Consider the following 21,915-nt stretch of genomic DNA (forward strand, 5'->3'; position numbering starts at 1 on the left):
TCAGATCTCTGGGAGTTCTACCTACCTTATCTCTACTCCTGTATTTCCTTAATGGGAGGCCTTCTTTTGCTCAGTAAGTATCGGGGCTGCATCGCGCCCCCTTGAAACAGGGATTCCATGTATCTCTCCCCATGTCATCGTCGGGGAAACGGCTGCTCGTATCGATTCCATGCCAGCTGATGGGATGTGTGAGGCTCGCGAGTCACCCGCTCTGTGTGCGTTTGTGTGTCGTTCCAGTGTGCACACCTGTGGGTCTCTCCAGGATGTTCACGGTCATGGGCCAGTTACTGGTCAAACCCACGGTGAGTCATCAGTAGGACTAGGTCTGTTGACCTACCGGTTACCTTGCCTGGACGTGCTAGGTTACTAGTTAGTTGACTAGTGCTAGGTTTATTAACTTACTGGGTAGTTGACTAGTACTAGGTATATTAGCATGCTGGTTCATGTACTAGTTTTGTCTAATTAATCTTTGGACTGGTGCACTTCAAGTCCGATGCGAGTTCTGACCACGTAATGCCTTCACACCAATCAAATACAAAACTGGAAATAACTTGGACAGACAGTGTTGCATTGCCTTCATTCATGTAGCAGATGGTTTTATACAGAGTGAAGTAGACAGAGTGCATATCGTGGGTGCAGCAGATAATTAATGACTAGAAGTGCATAGCAATAAGAGTTGAAAAACTTTATTAGCTTTGTTCCCTCCCATCTCTGAAGTCTGCTTGTCTCTTGACACACACACACACACTCGGAGAACTACAAATACGTCATCGGCTCATCCTCACATCTGCCATCTCTCCGATCCCACTTTGAGACTAATTATAACCCATTTAATTTCTCTCTCTGTCTCCCTTGCTCTCTCCCCCCCCCCCCCCCCCCCCCTCCTTCAGATACTGGAGGACCTGGATGAGCAGATTTACTGCATCCATTTCCAGGAGCAGGCCCTTCTGAGGAGATTAAATGGTATGTCTGTGTGGAAACGTGGGGGCCCATTACGAGGGGTTGGGGGGGGTGTGGGTGTGTGTGTGTGTGTGTGTGTGGGGGGGGGGGGGGGTGATGGAGCACTCTGTGCTGGAATCAATTAGCATTGACAAATCAGATCCATACACAGACCCAGACACACACACACGCGCGCAGACTTTCTTACAGACACACACACACACGTGAACACACACTCTTTCTGTCTCATAACTTCTGCTAAATGCTAAGCAGCTGCCACAACATGGGCCGTGAATTATAGCTGGGACTGTTTTTAACAGTCAATTTAAGACAGGTCCGTGCCTTTGTCACCACAGGAGAGGCGATCGCCCCGTTTGATCTCCGGGCCCGACTGGACGGAGCGCACGGTGTAGTCTCGGTGTAGTCTCGGTGTAGTCTCGGTGTAGTCTCAGTGTAGTCTCGGTGTAGTCACGGTGTGTAGCCGACAGCTTGAGTTTCGAGACATAAAGAGCTCAGAAAGCAGTAGGCTACCCAAACAGGTAAGTGATGGAGACACGGTAAACCTCTGAGTGGTGTGTGTGTGATGTTCTACGGCTAGCTGGCTGTTGAGCTCAGCAAAGCACATAGAGACATGGAAGATGTTATTTGTTGACCACTTCCGCCCATGTTCCCAAATTCCTGCTTTTACAGTCAAACTATCCCACGAAGCAGGAAGTATTTGGGCGCAGAGCCAGACGCGCGTTAGCATCAAGCACACAACCAAGCTTGCAGATGCGCTTGTGAGGAGTGGATGGGGTGCCTTTACAAACCAGGGAGGTAAGGCAGATTCCTGATAGGGTTGTTTTAAAACGCTACGCTGGCCAGTTCCAATAGATCGCCATTTAGCCGTACGGCTTCTTACGAGTCGGGCCGTCTGAAGATGCTTTGAACTCGCCGTTTAAGAAATCTTTTCGCTTATCGTCCTAGGAAGAAGGGTTTGATCTTTGCAAAGTCACATTTGCAATACAATAACACTGGATGTTGTTTCTCAAACTGGGACGGAATCCACCACTGGGTAAAAGATGCTCTGAGGTGTGTGTGTGTGTGTGTGTGGTGTGTGTGTTTGTGTGTGTGTGTGTGTGTGTGTGTGTGTGGTGTGTGTGTGTTGGGGTGGTGAAGGTATGGGTTGGAGAGACTTGTGCCCCTTATTGGGAATCAGTCCCCAAGCCCAGGTAACGCCTGGGCTTCACTGCAGCTTATTTTTACGGAACCTGTCTGGAAGGTTCCGTAGAAGTTTGAAGCACATACTGATGGGCTGCCATTCAGGAGTTTGGAATCATCTGTGCTCTGATTGGCCTTACGCATCCACAGACCGTAAGAAAGCGCTGGAGTGAGAATGTGGCGTAAAGCTGTAAGCATGGTGAAGCTATCTGGGATCTCCAGAAGTATATAAGGAGGAGGTGGTCAGAGGTGGTTCATGGATAGTTCACTGGACACAGTCCACAAGCAAACAATGTCTGCCTCTCCTTGCTTCACCTGTTCTCTGCTCTCCCTCTTTTTCTCATTCTTTCTCTGTCCCTCCCTCTCTCTCTTCCTGCCCCCCCTCCCTTCTGTTTCCTCTTGCCTCCATCCCAGCAGATCAGGCCTGTCTCATAACTGGGTTTGTTTTTGTGCTCATGGATTATCGGTGGTTATCGCTCTGTGTGTATTGACTCTCCAGCCCCATCCAGTTATGTCCTGTTAACACTGTAAATGACATTTAGGATTTGGTTTATTTACTTGAGATCAGTAGCTTTTGGATTATTTCGGTTCACTAGCCCTCTCTGTCTCTCTCTCTGTCTCTCTCTCTGTCTCTCTCTCTGTCTATCTCTCTGTCTCTCTCTCTGTCTCTCTCTCTGTCTCTCTGTCTCTCTCTCTGTCTCTCTCTCTTTCTGTGTGTGTGCAGTGGTTGTTTCTCAGGCTGGGAGGAAATCAACCTCTGGGGGGAAAGTAGGTTGTGTACATGTGTTTGTTTGTTTGCTCTGTCAGAACTATGCTACTATGATAGGACTCTCCAAGCTGTTGAGAGACACGCAGCGGCATGCTTTTGCCTCAGATCAGATGTACTACCATGCTCTAGGCTCTGGAAATCGTGTTATTCTGTGTGTTCACAATCTCGTGCATCTGTGTCAGTTGAGTCCTAGGCCTTGATAAATTTAGCAAGTACTTTTGTTGTTTCATTAATTGTTCTGAATGCCAAATGTCCTGTATGCTTTCAGATATTATATAGATGCAGTTGTTTGGATATTCAAGTGCAAAGATTGGGTTGAAATGTTTCATGAAAGCTGTACGACAGCTGTGCTGACCTGTTAGTTTAGCAACTTTTAGAATTCAAAGCACTTCCCCTCCCAATATAAAGTTGAGACTGCCCTTTACTTGAAGAGGACTCCGAAGGTGATGTGGGCAGATGGCATTGAGATGTGTGTGTGTGTAAGATTGTGTGTTTGCACCTGTAAAACTGGTAAATCGACACTGAGATAAGTGAAGTAGCTGTGTTTCAGTGTTGAGCAACTGATTGTGTGTGTGTGTGTGTGTGCGTGAGCGTGTGGTACGTGCATGTGTGCACACACACACACACACACACTTAGGGCCCCCTGCATTGGGAGGCAGCCAGTGCGGTAGTCCAGATGCTATGCGGCAAGATGACCTTGCCAGAGCCTCCACCGCCCCAGCGTGGCATTAACATAATTGCCGATGACGTCATCGTTTGACTGCGCCGCTGAAGGTTGGAGAGGAGACGTTGAATTATTTTCATCTTTCACAGCAGCACAGAGTCGTCCACCTCCGCCACCCCTGTATGTCAATCTCTTTTATCTTCCACTGTCAACCTTTGGATAAGGGGCAGATGCTGGTCATAAGAGGTAGAGTTCCTCTGCCCCAGCCCCGACGCTGTTCCTGTCAAGTCATCGTGCGAGCTTGAGGTTTTTTTTCCTCTCTTCAGGTGGTGGCAGAGAGCGAGCGTTTGTATGGTGTCTGAATGTGTGATGGATTGGATGTCTAGTGGCGGATGGATTTGCCACAGTCACCCCGAGGGAGCTGGCTCAGTCCGCTTACCGAGGAAGAGGCCTGCTGAACCGCCAGGGAACACTTCCTGTTGTGTTTTGACGGCGTTTGGTTTGAGGGTTGAAGTTTCCCCTTCTTGTTCCCCGGGCTACCATTTCTGAGGGCGCAGACAAGATTCAGTCTGTTCTTCTCTCAATCTCTCTCTCTCTGTCTCCCATTCCATTCAGACAAGATTCGGTCTGTTCTTCTCTCAATCTCTCTCTCTCTGTCTCCCATTCCATTCAGACAAGATTCAGTCTGTTCTTCTCTCAATCTCTCTCTCTCTGTCTCCCATTCCATTCAGACAAGATTCAGTCTGTTCTTCTCTCAATCTCTCTCTCTCTGTCTCCCATTCCATTCAGACAAGATTCAGTCTGTTCTTCTCTCAATCTCTCTCTCTCTGTCTCCCATTCCATTCAGACAAGATTCAGTCTGTTCTTCTCTCAATCTCTCTGTCTCCCATTCCATTCAGACAAGATTCAGTCTGTTCTTCTCTCAATCTCTCTCTCTCTGTCTCCCATTCCATTCAGACAAGATTCAGTCTGTTCTTCTCTCAATCTCTCTCTCTCTGTCTCCCATTCCATTCAGACAAGATTCAGTCTGTTCTTCTCTCAATCTCTCAATCTCTCTCTCTCTGTCTCCCATTCCATTCAGACAAGATTCAGTCTGTTCTTCTCTCAATCTATCTCTCTCTGTCTCCCATTCCATTCAGACAAGATTCAGTCTGTTCTTCTCTCAATCTCTCTCTCTCTCTGTCTCCCATTCCATTCAGACAAGATTCAGTCTGTTCTTCTCTCAATCTCTCTCTCTCTGTCTCCCATTCCATTCAGACAAGATTCAGTCTGTTCTTCTCTCAATCTCTCTCTCTCTCTGTCTCCCATTCCATTCAGACAAGATTCAGTCTGTTCTTCTCTCAATCTCTCTCTCTCTGTCTCCCATTCCATTCAGACAAGATTCAGTCTGTTCTTCTCTCAATCTCTCTCTCTCTGTCTCCCATTCCATTCAGACAAGATTCAGTCTGTTCTTCTCTCAATCTCTCTGTCTCCCATTCCATTCAGACAAGATTCAGTCTGTTCTTCTCTCAATCTCTCTCTCTGTCTCCCATTCCATTCAGACAAGATTCAGTCTGTTCTTCTCTCAATCTCTCTCTCTCTGTCTCCCATTCCATTCAGACAAGATTCAGTCTGTTCTTCTCTCAATCTCTCTCTCTCTGTCTTCCATTCCATTCAGACAAGATTCAGTCTGTTCTTCTCTCAATCTCTCTCTGTCTCCCATTCCATTCAGACAAGATTCAGTCTGTTCTTCTCTCAATCTCTCTCTCTCTGTCTCCCATTCCATTCAGACAAGATTCAGTCTGTTCTTCTCTCAATCTCTCTCTCTCTGTCTCCCATTCCATTCAGACAAGATTCAGTCTGTTCTTCTCTCAATCTCTCTCTCTCTGTCTCCCATTCCATTCCAAACCCCATCTAGACAGGGTGTGTCAAAATAACAGAATTTTTTTTTTTAAATAATTTGATCAAAGTGATTGGTCCTGTGGTCACCTGTGTAAGATGAAAGACGGTATTTTTTATTGCACGCTAGTAACAGTGTAACATTGAACTAATTGGTCTTGATCTGCCAGTCACCTGAGGGCGACGCAAACGGATACACCTTCCACCATGGCTCCTTTGAGGGATCTCCGAAGGCCTCGCACATTGGAAGAGAAACAGATAAATTATCTTTAAATGAGTCGGCCTTGTGGTTTTCCCGGAGAACCCCTTCGCTGTCTACTCCCGACCTGCCGGACCAGTCCCAGCATGCTGCGCGGCTGCGCTAGACAGCACCCTGACACAGGAGATTACTCTCACTTGTTTGAGATCACATTGTTGCGCACTGGGGTTGGATTACCAAGGGCGTTTATTATTTTGTATTATTTCTTAATAGAGACAAGTCACATGCCACAGGTACACGGTGTGAAAAGCACGGGACGATGTTGACTTCCCGTTAATTGCGGCATTAGTACGTCGTTCCCTTGGCTTTCCCCTGTAAACAACAAATTTGACGCGTGCGAGAGCCATGTGGGAATGGTTTATCTGAAGCCTCGAAAAGGAGGGCCTTGACAATGCGATGTTCTGGACTGATAATGCTTCACCATGTTCTCTAGACGAATAAGCATGTTTTCTTTCGTTATGTGGCAGTTCCTTGGCAGATAAGAGGTGAACCCCGTTCTGGAAGTGGTGCTTGAGTGTGTGAAGTGTAAAAATAACAAAGGAATTGTGTCAACGTACGTCAAGACTTAAAGAATAACAATAAATATATATATATTTTTTTAAACATTTTCATGAGACAGTTGTATGTTTCCTTGTGCTCCTCAGGCAGCCCATCATCCTCCGCCGTCCCAGGAGGCTCGCTCCACCACCGCAGCAAAGAACTGGACAGTGTACGGAGCCAGAGGATCAAACTGGGTGAGAAGTGTGTCCTCCGTGTCTCCTAGAGACATCAGGTCAATGTGATCTGGATGAGGTGAATCGAGTCCAAGCTATATGTATGCTGTGTGTAATGTTGGATCAAGATTCTCTCTTGGGAGACTGCATTTTCAATCCTTTTTGAAGATTTTATCGTTGAGGTCTGGCTGGCGCTCTCAGGAGGCGTTTGGGGGTTGGAGGGGATGGGGCTTTGGACAGGGTTGGAGGTGTGTGTGGGGGGGGGAGGCACTTAGGATATTGAACAAGATGCAAACTTTATATAGTGGCCTGTGCCTTTTAGTGATGTCATTAATTTAACAGGACGGTGCATACGGAGTGCACTTGGAAAACTTCAGGCAGGCTGGCAGACAGACAGGTAGACAGACGGGCAGACAGACAGGGAGGCTGGCAGACAGGGCTTAAGGGAGGTTGAGAGTTAGAGAGAGGGAGAGGGGGGCAAGCTGGACAGTGTTAAAGACCACAGGTTCATAATACAACTTTTGGAAGGGCATTGCACCTGCCTTTTTAGCATTGCAGCAGTCAGATCTCACCATGCTACAATTCTACTGAAACACTTCTCATAGATATATATAGATATTAGTGCTGTCAGTTTAAAGTGTTATTAACGGTGTTAACGTTAACACCGTTAACGGTGTTAACGGTGTTAACGTTAATAACCGCGTCCATTTTAACAGCGTCAAATCTTTTATCGCGCTATTAAGGTTCTATTTGGCCAAGCAAACTTTTAATTTTTTTTTCACATGCTGTTGCAGCAACTATTGACGTTAGAAAAACTACAACACCACACTGGATCTAGCTAGACCGGAAACAAAACAACAGGCACGCCGCACACACTTGTTTGGCCTTGCAAGCCGGCTAAAGAGTAGTAGGCTAACGTTACGTTTTGAGTGGATGGCGAGCGCGAGACGCCGAAATGGATGCCAACAAAATTCTGAACGGAACATTTCCTTGGTTGCGATTAATCGCGAGTTAACTATGTCATTAATGCGATTAATCGCGATTAAATATTTTAATCGTTTGACAGCACTAATATATATATATATATATATATATATATATATATATATACTATGCTACTATAAATACACATATAGGTAGCAACTAAACTTGGTCTTAATGTGTGTGTGTGTATCTTTTAGCAACTGTCTATTTACCTTACCCCTAGCAGCCACTGTAGTTCTGTCTCGTATCGTATAAATAATCGTATCAACCCCCCACCGCACTGACTTTCATCTAAGTTTTATTATTGTTTCCACTGACTGAGACAGCCTTTAAATGTGTGGTAAATGAAAGAGGAAGAGTGTTTCATAATGTGTTGTGAAATCTGTATTTTCACGTACACACCCCCCTGCGGGGTCGACATGATTTGAGATAGTGTTAGTACACAGGCTCATGGTGTGTTTCACCAAACCAAACCCTACACGTTCAGCCCCAGGCTGGAGGGTTCACGAGTGCTCTTTGATACAATATTAATTAACCGGTGTTGGAAAACGAAGCCATAAACATTCAATCTCAAAGGATTTGAAGTTGTCAAAGTCTCTTACCTGGCAGACCCCATTCTTGAGGAATAATGTGGGATGGCCTACATTTGAACGTCTTTTTTTTCAGATACGACTAGTAGCTCTATTGGCCGGTCGGTCAGCTGGTCCACAAAAATTGCGCGCGCGTACGTTTTCGCCTCTATTGCGAATTCCCACGTGTCTAATTCTTTCCACTCTTCCCCTTCTCTCTCTCTCTCTCTGTCTCTCTCTCTCTCTCTCTGTCTCTCTTTCTCTCTCTCTCTCTCTCTCTCTTTCTCTCTCTCTGTCTCTCTTTCTCTCTCTCTCTCTCTCTCTCTCTCTTTCTCTCTCTCTGTCTCTCTTTCTCTCTCTCTCTCTCTCTCTCTTTCTCTCTCTCTGTCTCTCTCTGTCTCTCTCCCCCCCCCCCCCCTCCCAGAGAGAAGAAAGAAAGCCTCTGCATGGGAGAAGAACCTGCTGTACCCCATAGTCATGTTAATCCTGCTGACGGGGACGGTGAGTGGCGCGGGGCCGGTCGCTCCGGTCCGGGAGCGAAGGGGCCGTCCCCCCGGTGCACCAAAGAGCCACCGTGTTTACACACGGCGTACACACCGGGGAGGTCAACAACACACACTGGGCCTGTCTGGCTCAGTCATACCTGACTACACACACAGCACTATGGCACAGGGGTGTCTCTTTGTTTGACTGGGTTTCAAGGAAATGCTAAATAGATCAGTCCGCAACAGCTGTTATTCCTAATGGGATTTCCCCGACTGCCCGCCCCCCCCTCCCTCTCCCACACACTGACTGTACATACATAGCTAGATTTGAGATATGTTTGTTGCGAGTAAGTGCCTGGAATTCTTCACACTGTGTGTGCTGTCACCCACCAACAATGACACCCCCCCCTCCCCCAAGCGTAATGTATAGATATGGGTTACAGGGTTCAAATGATGTGTTTCACAATAATGTGGTTCTCTTCCTGTTATCTCCCCCCATAGACTCTCTCAGTTTTGCTGGTGGCGTTGAACATCCTGTACCTGCTGGTGGACGAGACAGCCATGCCCAAAGGATCCAAGGTACAAGCCACAGGCACACTTGGTACAGACACTCACTGGACTTCATGTGTACACACACGGGCATGTAAACACACACACACACACGATCACATATGGTCACACACACACACACACGGGCATGCCTACACAGACACAAAAACGCTTCTAAACAGACATATGAGACAGCACAAACACATGCCCCACACGTAAACTGTAGGCAGCCTTAGACCACAAAAAAAAAAAAAAAGATTTACTTTTGTTTTTTTTTGTTTTTTGGGGGGGACAGAGTTGGGACATAAATCAAATTCCGGATATGCTCAGGTGCACGGCAGAATAAAAGCCCTGGTCCCAGATGTTTATCACGCTCAATCCCTGGCCTTTTGTTCAGGGAAGCTCATTGAAAGTCATTTCACAGCGGCGTGCAGATTAAACGAGCTACGTGTCTGAAGTCCACGATGGGCGAAAACGCCGCTTTTCCCCAGTAGGGCAGCGGGGAGGCCCGGGCGGGGAGGCCCGGGCGGGGAGTGTAACAGCTCTCGCAAGATTGCCATCTTCTTTTCTCGAACGCAACGTGAAGTTAATCTCCCGCTCTTATCTTGTTTCATCTCCTGTGAAAGAGGTGTTTGTGTGTCTGTGTGTGTGTTTACGTCTGTTCCTTTTTTTTCTGACAAGGGGCAACAAAATGTATCCTATTTCGACCTCATTTATTTTTCCCCGTCTCACCGCCAACCGCTCCTCCACATTCCAATTATTTTATCGAGGGAAGATATTTTCTTTGGCATGACGCATCTCAGAAAATCCCCCAAATTACGCTTGTCATGCAGCTCTTCATGCCCCCTCCCCTGCCCCCCTCCCCATCTTGATAGCACGCAGCCAGCGAAAATGGTTTATGCGCTTGATAGGCTGGACGAATTCCACACCTCTGATCTCAAATCTTTAAAAAGGGGGGGGGAGGGGTGCGTGGATGTATCATCCTCGAGACAGGATCAATAGTGATATCATACCCATCTAGCCAATTTCCCCCACGTGATGATGCCCTCACGGTTACTCATACACTCTGGGAGCTTAAAAAAGGAGAGAGAAATGGAGAGAGGGATAGTAGGAAGATGAGGGTGAGTGAGTGAATGACATTAGGCAGGCAGGGAGGGAGGGAGGGAGGCTGGGACCAGGTAGGAGAGAAAGGAAGGCGGTTGGGGGCGACGGGCGGAATCCGAGAGCTTCCAGACTGTGGGAAAGTCAAATGTCCAAAATCCCCCTCACCCCACCCCCGGACTGAGCTGTAGAGAGAGCAGTACAATGGTGGAGGCCTGCGGATGTTTGTCTTCCCTCCCTGCATGCTGCAGCACCCCTCAGCATACTGAGTACCCAGGACTGGCAGCCCAGCTCTGCCCCTCCCCAGCCTTTCCACCCTCCCCAGCCTCTCCAGCCTCCCCAGCCTCTCCAGCCTCTTCACCTTCCTCACCCTCCCCAGCCTTCCCAGCCTCTTCACCCTCCCCAGCCTCTCCACCCTCTCCAGCCCTGCAGGCAGACTGTCTCTCTGCTCCTCAGACAGACAAGGAGCAGAAAGAGGTGCAGTGGTCAGAGGACGGCAGGCGCTCAGGCTTTTACAGCATGATGAACAGGCACTAAGAGGGACCTATAAAAGGGTTATTGCCAGCCATCTCTGCGGAATGAAAGCCATGGCATGACACTGTATTTCATTGAAGAGATATTTGGCTGGTGATTGGGCTGTAATAGTTGCCCCCCCTCTGCATTCACTGTGTTGTCCCTCGGTCAGTCTGTCCGTCAGTTGGTCTCAGGCAGTCGGTCAATTAGTCCGTCTCTCTAATGTATCATTATACTCATTAGAGAGTTCAAGTTCAAGTTCAAGTCTTTTATTTGTCAGGTGCACAGAGCAACACAAGGTTAGACTGGGCACTGAAATTCTTAAGACAAGACAACGCAAGCACTTGGCATAACATAACATATAAGTACACAGAACAAATTTACATCTATGCTGAGCTTAGATAAGTGAACTTCCTAAATATACAGATAGCAATAAATAAACGACTATACTAACCCTAACACTAAAACTTCCTAAATTACAGATAACAATAAATAGTACGCTATACTAACCCTAATACACAAAAAAAAAAAAAAAAAAAAAAAAAAAAACTGTTACAACCCTATAAACTAATCTAACCTAAATGGAGTACAGTGCAGTAGTGCAAATTTACAGATCAGTGACTTTGTCAATGACCAAACAGGAGCCTGGTGGCGAGGTACAGTAGTGCAATGTTACTGAAAGAGCAACCAGTAGCTGAAAGTGACAGTGTATAAGTGACTAGTGTGCAGTAAAAATGTCCATATCAGTGTCCATTGAGAAGCCTGATGACCCTTGGGTAGAAACTGTTGTCCAGTCTGCGTGTGCGCGACCGGATGCTGCGGTAACGCCTGCCAGAAGGCAACGGGGTAAAGAGACTGAAGGATGGGTGGGAACAGTCTCTTAGAATCCTGCTGGCTTTCCTAAGGCAACGTGTGTGGTAGGTGTCCTGTAGGGCTATAGAGAGATATTGTTTAATCCATGATGAGTATTATTTTGTGTGGTATTTCTCTGTTGACAAGCCAAGCCTCGTATGCGTAGGTGTGGTGTAGGACAGGCTGCCCCCCCCACAGGGGGACAGGCTAGGGGCCTGAGCTGGCCTGCTCCACGACCTCACTCAAGCACAGGTGCCGCCGGATGCTAATCCCACAGCCAACTAACAATGCGTCTGCATGCGTCTGCCCCCCCCCTCCCTCCTTCTGCCTCTCTCCTCCCCCTCCCCTCCCGTCTATCCCTGAATACGAAAATAAATCAGTTGAAAGAAGGCGTGATGTGAACGCCTGCTCCCACACACCCCTGACACAGAGGCTCACACACGGACCATTACAGACGCGTACACGCACACACCTATGCACACGCTCACACACACACAGTAACAGTAGCACATACAGGCGTGCATTCTCTCTCACACACGCCTACATGTAATCTCTCTCTCTCTCTCTCTCTCTCTCTGCCTTTCTCTTTCTCCCACTCACACAGTTAATGTACTCTGTGCCCTCTCTCTTCCTCCCTGGGCTCTCCATTAATAAATGACATCAGACACTGTGTGCTAATTCCCTGGGAGTGCGGGCTCTGCAGCACAGCTCTGCAGCGCAGCTCTGCAGCAAGCTACCGCAGATGACAGGGGCATAAAAAAGGCGGGAAACAACCTGTCAGACCTCTCTTTTCTTGACCTTTTTCGCCCCGCTTTCTTGTCTCTGCGTTGGCATGGAACCTATGAAATAGAGTGTAACCCATGTAGGCCCATCAAAATATGTCGATCTCAATGTCAGATCTTTGTACGTGGGGTGCCCTCCAGAGTGGGTGCTAGAAAGGTTTTAAAAATCAAACAAGAATCACCTCCAACAATTCAGTGTTTCTGTGTTCCCTCTGCCGTTTAGCAGAATTTGAATCTGAGTAGCTCGCTGGCCCTTTAGCTGGCAGTGACATCTCAAGTTCATATAAACAACACAACTGCCAAGTCTGACAAGAAGCAAATGCGTATCATTTCCAGCACACAACACCAATGCCCGGTCTTTGAGGGTGTATATAATTCTGTTAATGTCTTTCAAACATATTCGCTTCAAAAGGGCCTACTGGCAAATAAAAGGTGTGTTTGCCGAAGCATTTGTTTTGTTGTTTTTATGTCATTGGCACGCATTCAGTCAGTATGCGCTTTTTTACCGTAAGCTGTGTGGTGTTTTGTTTGAACACCTGTTCACATATTGGATGATCGACAGTTATTTTAGACGGCATTCTTTCATCTTCTTCCATTCATTACTTAACCAATTTGATTCTGTCTGTCTCGACGGGGAGATTGTGTTTGTGGAGAGATGTACAAGCTTTACCGGAGTTGTATAATGTAATTGCTGGTGTACAGGATGCTGTTCTGTCCCAGAACAACTTTTTTTTATGAGGGCATAAGGTTGAAAGTTATTGAGGACACAACACTGAACTTGAACCATAGTGGTGTTGGGTAGGCACATCTGATTCCACACCTCACCCATGTTGTCCTCTCAATCTCTCCCTATCTCCATCTCTCTCTTTGTTTCTTTCTCTCAAACTCTCCATCTCTCTCTCTCTCTCTTCAGGACCAAGGGATTGGGAACACTTCGCTGTCGACCTTTGGCGTGGTCCAAGCCCTGGTGGAGATCATCCTCATGTTGTATCCTTTCATTGACCATCCACCTCCTCCCTCACTCCCCCTCCTCATCTCTCCCTCTTCCTCCACCTCATGTTCTGGCTCCACCCAACATGCTTGCTTCCATCACCAGTATTGCCACGTGTCACACGGACACTTCCTCCTGGCTTCTTGTCATTGTCGAGAGGCGCAGAGTGGACCCTTGGTTTAGAGTCTGGTCCTTGACTCCGAGCGACCAGCTACCTGATGGTCTCCTCGGTGGTGGGCTTCTACAGCCTCAGGGTCTTCCAGAGCCTCACACCCAGGAAGGACGACACCACCATGACCACGGTGAGGCCCGATGGGAGAGGGTTGGGAGTCAGGAGCCGTGGGTCTAAACTGGATGGGTGAGGGGGGGGGGGGGGGGGGGGGGGGTTTAAGGTATTGATGTAATTCATGCTGTTTAGTGTTCCATCCTCTTCAGGTCTTTCTATGTCTCTTTCACATCCCCTTTCTTCCCCCCCCCCCCTCTCCTTTGGTGTAGCACCTTCCCTAGAGAAGCCAAAGTCTCCCGCTCTGAACAGCTTGTAGTTGTTCGGTCCAATATGTGTTTGCAGATTACATAAGCATTGCAAGCTCTTTTTCTGACAGGACGGAAGGTGGTGTGTGTGTGTGTGTGCCTGAGGAGGGAGGGGGGGGGTGTAAAGTAAAGGATGTGTATTCTGTTTGGCCTACGGTGGCACCCATTCACTTGGTAATGAGTTTGGACCAGCCGCGAGGCTCGTTAACTAGCCGTGACGAGGAAGTGAAAGGACCTAAGAAGCTACAAAGGGAGGGAACCTGGTAATGAGCATCTCCAGAAGTACTAATCGTACAATATGTGGAGAATCCATTTACCTCTGAAGTGGCTGTGTGTGTATGTGTGTGTGTGTTTGTGTGTGTGTGTGTGTGAGAGAGAGGGAGTGTGTGAGCATTAAAATGCATGTTTGAGTGTGTCACTTTTTTTTGTTGCTCTATTTTGTTCGCATTAGCGCTGTATAGCCGCTTCTTATAGGAAGAATGTCTTAATTTGTTTCTTGTTGTTTCTTCACCAATTCCCCCAAAACAGATCATCGGTTGCTGTGTATCCATCCTGGTGCTGAGCTCAGCCCTCCCTGTCATGTCCAGAACCCTGGGTGAGTCTTGACGCCCACAGTCTCCACCACGCTTGTCCATGTCAAAATGACATGTAGCACTACAAAAGAGATCCTTGAATCCACATGTAGCCACATTTAACTGCATCTGACTGAAAGAGTTACCGTAGTTGGTCATAGTCATTGGGGATTGAGAGGGCAGCAAGAGGCTAGGAGGAAAGAATAGGGCCCAACGGCATCACAATCGCACTAATAAACATGCAAAGGGGCAGACACAGCTGTTCAAATAGTATTATCATTTGTGTGCGTGTGTGCGTGCGTGCGTACAGTGACTCATTGGGAGCTTAACAACATATCAACAGGTTCTGCTTTTTGCTTCTGAATAGATTAAAAGGAATAAATGCATAAGGCAGATTTAGCAAAGGCTCTCCCACAGTGTTTGAGAAAAGCCCAGTGCGGACAGAGATGTCAAAGACTTGTGTGTGTTATGGGAAAGGTAAACTTTCCTACTATCCGCATCTGTGTGTGTGTGTGTTAGAAATAGAGACTGCAGTGTGACAGGAGGCAATCTTACAAAGCTAACGCTAAGTCATGCGATAGCATTAGCATAAACCGTAGGCTTCTGATTTGGAGTGAAACTACTAAATGACAAGAGTTCCCACAGTGCAGGTCCTTTAGAGGTGAAGGTTGTTTAGGCTACTGCTAGCCATGGCAGAGCCAAGATAGGTTCAAATGTGGAAGAGCCTCTCTGAATGATGTTTTATTTAATCTCTTGAAAGTTCTCTTGAAAGACTGCTGGGGGGACCTGTACTCGTGTTAAAATGTGAGTGCTTGTTTTTTTTTTTTTGGGGGGGGGGGGGGGGGGCAGCCATGCCAACAGTCAATTTTTTGTATATTTTTTTTAGATGGGTATTTTGGGAGGAAAGCGGGGTGTTGAACTTCAGGTAGACGTTAGGTAGGACAAAATGGCATACAAATATAGAACTCTCAAATAAAACTTGAAGCACTCCTTGTGCTTTTCCCCCAAACATTTTATTTTTATGCCTATATATATATATATAGGCATGTAACTTTTAACTGCAGTGTTCTCAAAAGCACAGATTGGAGACTGTAGAGGCCTCTCTTCTCACAGTCCCAACCCTGATTTACCCCATAACAACTAGTCTAGTGCGACAATAAAACGTAACATAATACATTTCATAGTTAATGGATTATCCAACACAGCATCATGTCAGAATACACATTTTAATTGTCTATGGGTCATCTTGTTAATTGCAATGCCATTTCAAATAGCATTGACATCTAATAATTTTCTATTAATACATACAGACATGCAAATAAATTAATCTTTAATGGGCTTTTGGTTTGCTTGTGCCCCCTGCCCTATCTATCCCCATTTATTTGCCAGCTATTTGTTTAAAGGCCTCCGGTACTTTCCAGAGGGCCTATAGAGCACATTATGTATGTCTTGACATTGGATCGATCCGCTAATGTAATGACCGTGTGGAGAGATGTATCTGAAGAAATGTGTTCATGTTTAGATCCATGAAAGATAATGAATTTTCCCATGTCAGATATTGAATTCTGGATGTTGATGTGGAAAGATAGGAGCAAGCTATGGTTGGCAGATATCTAGCCTGTTTGACAGTCGTGTGCTCAAGCTTTCTTCTAGAAGCTCAAATGTAAAAGGTAAGGTAACAAATGTTGAAAAGACTAGTATTACACAGTAAAGTAACATGTAAATAATGTGACAAGTATAGTTTGTTGCTCCCCTCCAAAAGACCTTCTGAAGCTGCAGAACAACACCCCACCATCACACACACACGCAGTGGGCTCTATTGTTCAGATTGCAACATCCCAGTGGAACATCCCGGAAGGCTCTGGAGGCAGCTTCGTCAAAAGCCAGGGTAGACAAATAGAAAACAACAGGGTGTTGATGGCTCGCCAGGCAGCGTGGCTGTCCTCCATGACAGATGGCTGGGGTGTGGAGAATCCCCGCTCGGGTCTCAGGTCTACGCCAGGCCCCAGCGTGGCTCCAACAGTCACACAGCACGAGGACACGGGCTAGATTAGCAAACACAGCTCTCTGTCTCTGTCAGCTGGGACGTTCCAGAGGAGAGGGCGCAACCTCAGCCACTCGTATCCAGTCTAGTTCCTAGTCAGAATGCTGGGATACCAGGGTCTGCAGGAGGCAACTGTTTGACTGTGTTATCTCAAAGATTAGCGTGGCTTAGAATGCACGTCTTCTTGAAGGTCCAGCATCACCTAATAAAATCTATAGGGATGTTGCTATCTTTTGGGTGGAACACCTATGATAACGTATCCATTGGATAGGTGGTTTGGAGAGTTGTGTTTATCAGTTAGGCTGAGGCTAATGCTAAGACATGGGTGTTATTGGAGCTGCATAGGAATGAATGGCTGAAAGATTGCCTTTCCTGAAGAGAAGGGTTCCCAATCACTGGAAGTCGAACCCGTCTGTGTTGCACAAGTCATCATGCCGCAGCGGAAACCTACAAGATGGTGCTTGTTTATAGCTTGAATGAGATATGAACATTGGTGGTTGACTCAGGTGGATGTGTGTACAGGTGACTGTGGCTTCATTGAAACCTATGGTAAACCGGAATCGGGGTGTGCCTTTTTAGTTATTTATGTTCTTTCACCTCTTTTTCCGCCTCGGTTTGCACGCAGATGCTATATAGGTCACTAGAATTACCATTAACAAAATGAATGTCATCCACCATAGAATCAAACATTGAAAGCAAACATTTCAAAGCTTTCCTCAGGAAGAAAGACATTGATCGCCAAAGTCATTTACATAAAGGCTTTGGCTATTTGGTATTTTGTTTTCATCCGTACTCGGCCAGCCGTGTCCCAAGGTTCTGTATGGCGTGTACATCAAATGGTTTTTGGCGTGTAAGCCCTTCTTTCATTTTGGCCTATCGGGCTTGTTGAAAGAGCTGTTCCATTGAAGAGAGACACTTTTACAAAGTGCCTCAACTGCCGACAGGGGAGACATTCCTAAATAGTCAGTTTGCGGCAGCCCCCGCGCTTTTGTGGAGAGAGAAGAGGTTTTGCTTCTCAACACAATGCTTGTCTTGTCAAGGGACGTCTGGAAAAACGAACGTGTACTGTTTATCTAGAGTCTGCCTCTGGGAGAACCTAGATCGTTTAAAGGAATTAGTCTCAATTTGTACTTAGTTTGTTGTTGGAATCCTCATAGTATTCGGGCCTAGTTCACTCAGGTAAATGGATGAATCTCAGCATGAGTTGTGTTTGATAATTGTTTGCTATAGTACAACTATATTTTCATCCAAGGTTATCTCATTTTTAGGGTAGCACAGTCTGTTGAAAAGTATCATAATCCTTAGGACGGATATCAAATGGCTTTGTCTTTCATTCAAAGGTTCTATTCCTGTCTTGGTCTTCTTCACAGGTATCACCAGGTTTGACCTCCTTGGAGATTTCGGGAGATTTAATTGGCTGGGAAACTTCTACATCGTCCTATCATACAACCTGTTGTTTGCTGTCGTGACGACGCTCTGCCTGATCCGGAAATTCACCTCAGCGGTCCGTGAAGAGCTCCTCAAAGCACTAGGTAAAATTTACATTGGAAAATACGTATTTTTGGCGGTTTCACACATTTGCCACAATGGGCTAGGCTCTGTATTTTAGCTTGGGGACCCAGACACATTTGAGGACCAAGTCTAAATGCGTCTTTTGTCACAGGTCACTCATTAGTCTCTGCCCCATGTCTGAGTAGGCTAACCCTGGGTTATTGGCATGAATGTCACCCAGATTGGCGACACAAAGATTTACTGTTGATTTCTGTCAGACGCAGGGACCAAGTGACAAAGTGGAGGGAAATTGCACAGAAATTCAATGTGCCTTTGGACTGGCGTGACGGGGAAGCTTGTTGTGACAAGCCCAGTCTGATATATAGGGATGTGTGCGTGTGTGTGTGCGCGCGCACGCGTGTGTGTGAGAGAGATGTGTTTGTGTGTAATGCAGTAGGATGGATAGTTAACAGAGGGATGAGGAGGAAGAAAACACCACAGTACCTCAGTCTGAGCTGGGTCACTTTATCGCTTTTGTAATGAGATTTCTCTTCCTTATCTCTCCCTGTCCAGGTCTGGATAAATTGCAGCTCTCAAACAGCCCCACAGACCCGGAGTCAGGGAAGATCGCAGTCAACGGCCATCAGAAAACTCTGTGAGAGGAGAAGACACACACACAACCACATACACACAACCACACAGACACACATACACACACCTCAGCACAGCCTAAGGGAGATTCTGACAGAATGCCTGCATTACAGAAGGAGGAAAAAAAGCAAAAGGGATTTAGAAGTCTCTGGTAGAGAATTGGTACACACGACAGACGGACTGACGGACGCGTCAAAATGGGGGCCGAGAGCAATCTTAAGCTTCATGACATTCCATCCAACTTTCTCCTGGGAGGAAGTAAGAGGGCGGAACGGGAAGTAAGGCCTGAAGTCTCAAGACTGAAACACACTGGCATTACAACAGTGACCTTGACAATGACCTCAACAGTGACTGTGACCCTCATAGGCCACTGAGCTGGTGGTGGTGATGGTGGGGGGGGTTCCAGTACCTTCTCTATTCTGACACCCCCCACCGTTGCACTAGACCAGAGAGGAGTCCTGAGCCCTCTCTGTCTTGTAAACCTCAAAACAATGGGCTAAATAGATGCCTTTTGATTCATCCATGGTTTACACAGTTCATAGTACGCCATGTTTCACAGTCTGGTTTTTTCCAATATGTTCCTTCTCCATCATCTCACAGTTACTGAGCCCCTCAGCAATGTCGAGTAAAAAGAATTAAACAAATAAAAATAAGAACATTTATAGTACATTACTTTACCATGATTTGTTTCTAATGTTATTTATATGGTCTGTATTATTGGTATACTGTCCTCAAATTGACTACTATTCAAACCGTGGTAAAGCTAGATGGTTCCCTTTTTGATAAGGAGACTTGTTGATTTCTTAGCAAATGTGAACACACCATTTTCTATTGAGGCTCAGCAGTTGAATTTATTGTATTCTCATTCATCCCAGCCAGTAAACACAGCATGTAATTGTATGCACAGTCCAGGACGGTGTTATTGTTTCTCCATTTTGTAGATGTGTGTCTGTTTCTGGTATCAGTGTGTCCACATATTCACACAGTGAAGGTTAGTGTCCCATGTGTGTGCAGAGACAGCACTATGTTGGGTCTTATTTCACTTCTCTTGGCTTTAATTTCATTGGGTTTTAGAACAGACAACAGGTATCACTAGATGCAGTAAAGTAAAACTATTTTAGGCAAAACTAGAGAAAACAGGTGTCCATCTTGATTCCAAAGACTGAATTTCATGCTACAATCCTGTGGTTGGATTAGTTTAAAATCGAATGCACACATGTAAAAACTAAAATGTCTTATTCTCCAAATAATTGTGTGAAAGTTTCTCAGATTAATGGGGCACAACACTTGTCTTTTTTTGTGTCATATTGTAAATTGTATATAGTGTATTATGTTTCTTTTGTTACTTTTTAGTTTTTGTCATTTGAATGTAAATAGTTGGCTGCCATTTAGTCCCACAAGGTGTTGTTGGTTGTTAATGTCTACAGAATCTCTTGAACTGTGATGTTGTTAGTCACTAGAACCACCTTTGATGCCTTAACAGTAGGAGCTTACAGGCTTTATATTCGTGTTTGTGTATGGATGTGTGTTTGCGTGTGTGTCTGCGTGTGTGTGTGTGCGTGTTATCACTTGTTTTGTAATTTCAAGAATTCACTGTGAACCCTTTTCTCTGGATTTCAAGAAGTTAACTGTCCAGGTATAACTTTGTTTGCAGTGAATGTAGTCAATAGCCCATGCTCTTATCCACAGTGGGGTCTTCCAAGGGGGTTGTCCATTCTTGCAGGGGTCTTCCAGAAGCCAGGATAAACTGTCACCAGATCACTTCAATGTAGGAGAACTAAACATTTTAATATTTTAAAATGTTCAGTCTATAAAAGTACAGATCTGGGAGAAAAGAGATGATTAAAAGTAGACAATTGATGTTAACTCATATTGAAGTTGACCAGTTGATGGTTATATTCTTGAAAGTGCAGATCAGATCTGGTTGGTAAAAGTTATTTTAGTAGGTCTTGAACACCTGAACAGACATTAGCCTACATGATGTGAAGACAAATGGAGAATGCTTCTGAGAACCAATGAGATGAGGGCAACAGGAATGTACTGGGATGTACAGTTCGATGGTGACTTGTAGTAGGATGTGTTTTAATGGGAACGTCATCGTAACCATAAAGCATAGAAGAGGAAGGAAACAAGGTGTATTTAATATGCATTTCAAACATTTCTTGGGTGTTTTGCACAGGGAATGTTTTTACATTGACTTTTGTCTTTTGATTGATTTTTATGATAAAAGGAAGCCATTGGCCACTTGATGCCCTGTGGAACAGAACATGGGTGGCTTACTTCAAGGCAGTGCTAACTCTCAATCGCAAAGCTTTAGTTGTATTTTATTAAGGTTCCTTTTTCTGCCCTCCAGTGAGCTCCAAATTTTTGTTTTGTTGCTGCTTAGTTTGGGTCAGTGGAACTTCTGATTTTGAATTGATGCGATAACAACACCAAAAACACAAGGTCAGGTAGAGAGGTTCATGGTGGTTACCTCAGGATTCAGAAGGGGAAGTCACAACTCTAAAGTTTACAACCATATGAGTTGGGCTCTTTGGAAACAGTGGGTGGAACAGAAATGGTGGGGTGCCGCTTAAAACAGACCTGTGGACATGAACAGTCAGTCTGGTTTATGCTGTGCTAAGTCTAGTCCTGTGGAACTGCCTCACTACTATCAGGCATCCAATGGCTTTGGGGAAGCCAATACTCATTGATACTGTGAAATAAATCTGTGTGGGGCGGGAAGAAACGACCAAAACACATCCATTCCTTTTTATTGTCTGCTTTGTGCTTCCTCAATCACTTTAAAACTTGCCCTAATTCTAAGTATCCCTATGGAAACAATAACGACATTGTACTCTGTCGTCCTCAAAATGTTATTCAAAATTGTTATGCAACTCGTGTAATTTATTTCATAGGGAAAGCACACAAGCAGTCACAATTTTTACAATCTCTATGCCATGCATAGTTTTTTTAGGTGAAGACAGAAAAGGCCTGCTTCTATCAATCTGGTTGCCTTCACAGTATTTCACACACAGCAAGGAATTGTATGGTTGAGAATTTGATATTTTGTCTTTTCATGTCCATTTTGTCTATCCAATTTTTGCGTTACTGCATGTAATCTTGTGCTAAATGTACGTGAATGTTTTTTTTTTATATACCATGTTCAATTTCAAACTTTTTTGTTGTTTGTTGGTTTGTTTGCAAATAAACTTATAAAAAAATATTCAGCTTCTGTATATCAGTATATATTGTGTAAATCAATCATAGGATTCTAAAGGGTAAAAAACCACAGACTTGCTTGGTACAGAATGTTAAGTTATCTCGCAATTACAAGTTATTATTATTAACCGTTGGCAGCATTGCGTTGTATAGTACATTTATACAATTTAAGCCTGA

At 45.5% G+C, this 21,915-nt stretch overlaps 1 protein-coding gene across 1 annotated transcript in view; it reads left to right on the forward strand.

Moving 5' to 3' along the window:
* The window catches only part of lmbr1 (limb development membrane protein 1), a 34,468-nt gene extending 12,745 nt beyond the window's left edge, over positions 1–21,723 (forward strand). The window contains exons 7-17 of the mRNA XM_047023385.1: positions 5–73; positions 238–302; positions 891–963; positions 6,354–6,443; positions 8,400–8,476; positions 8,962–9,039; positions 13,171–13,244; positions 13,460–13,550; positions 14,308–14,374; positions 17,766–17,927; positions 18,460–21,723. Of these exons, the coding sequence (XP_046879341.1) occupies positions 5–73; positions 238–302; positions 891–963; positions 6,354–6,443; positions 8,400–8,476; positions 8,962–9,039; positions 13,171–13,244; positions 13,460–13,550; positions 14,308–14,374; positions 17,766–17,927; positions 18,460–18,545 (932 nt within the window). The 3' untranslated portion in view covers positions 18,546–21,723. The remainder of the gene's footprint in view (positions 1–4; positions 74–237; positions 303–890; positions 964–6,353; positions 6,444–8,399; positions 8,477–8,961; positions 9,040–13,170; positions 13,245–13,459; positions 13,551–14,307; positions 14,375–17,765; positions 17,928–18,459) is intronic.
* The last annotated feature ends 192 nt before the right edge of the window (positions 21,724–21,915 follow it).

The sequence above is a fragment of the Hypomesus transpacificus genome, chromosome 8, assembly GCF_021917145.1.
Source record: "Hypomesus transpacificus isolate Combined female chromosome 8, fHypTra1, whole genome shotgun sequence".
Classification (NCBI taxonomy): domain Eukaryota; kingdom Metazoa; phylum Chordata; class Actinopteri; order Osmeriformes; family Osmeridae; genus Hypomesus; species Hypomesus transpacificus.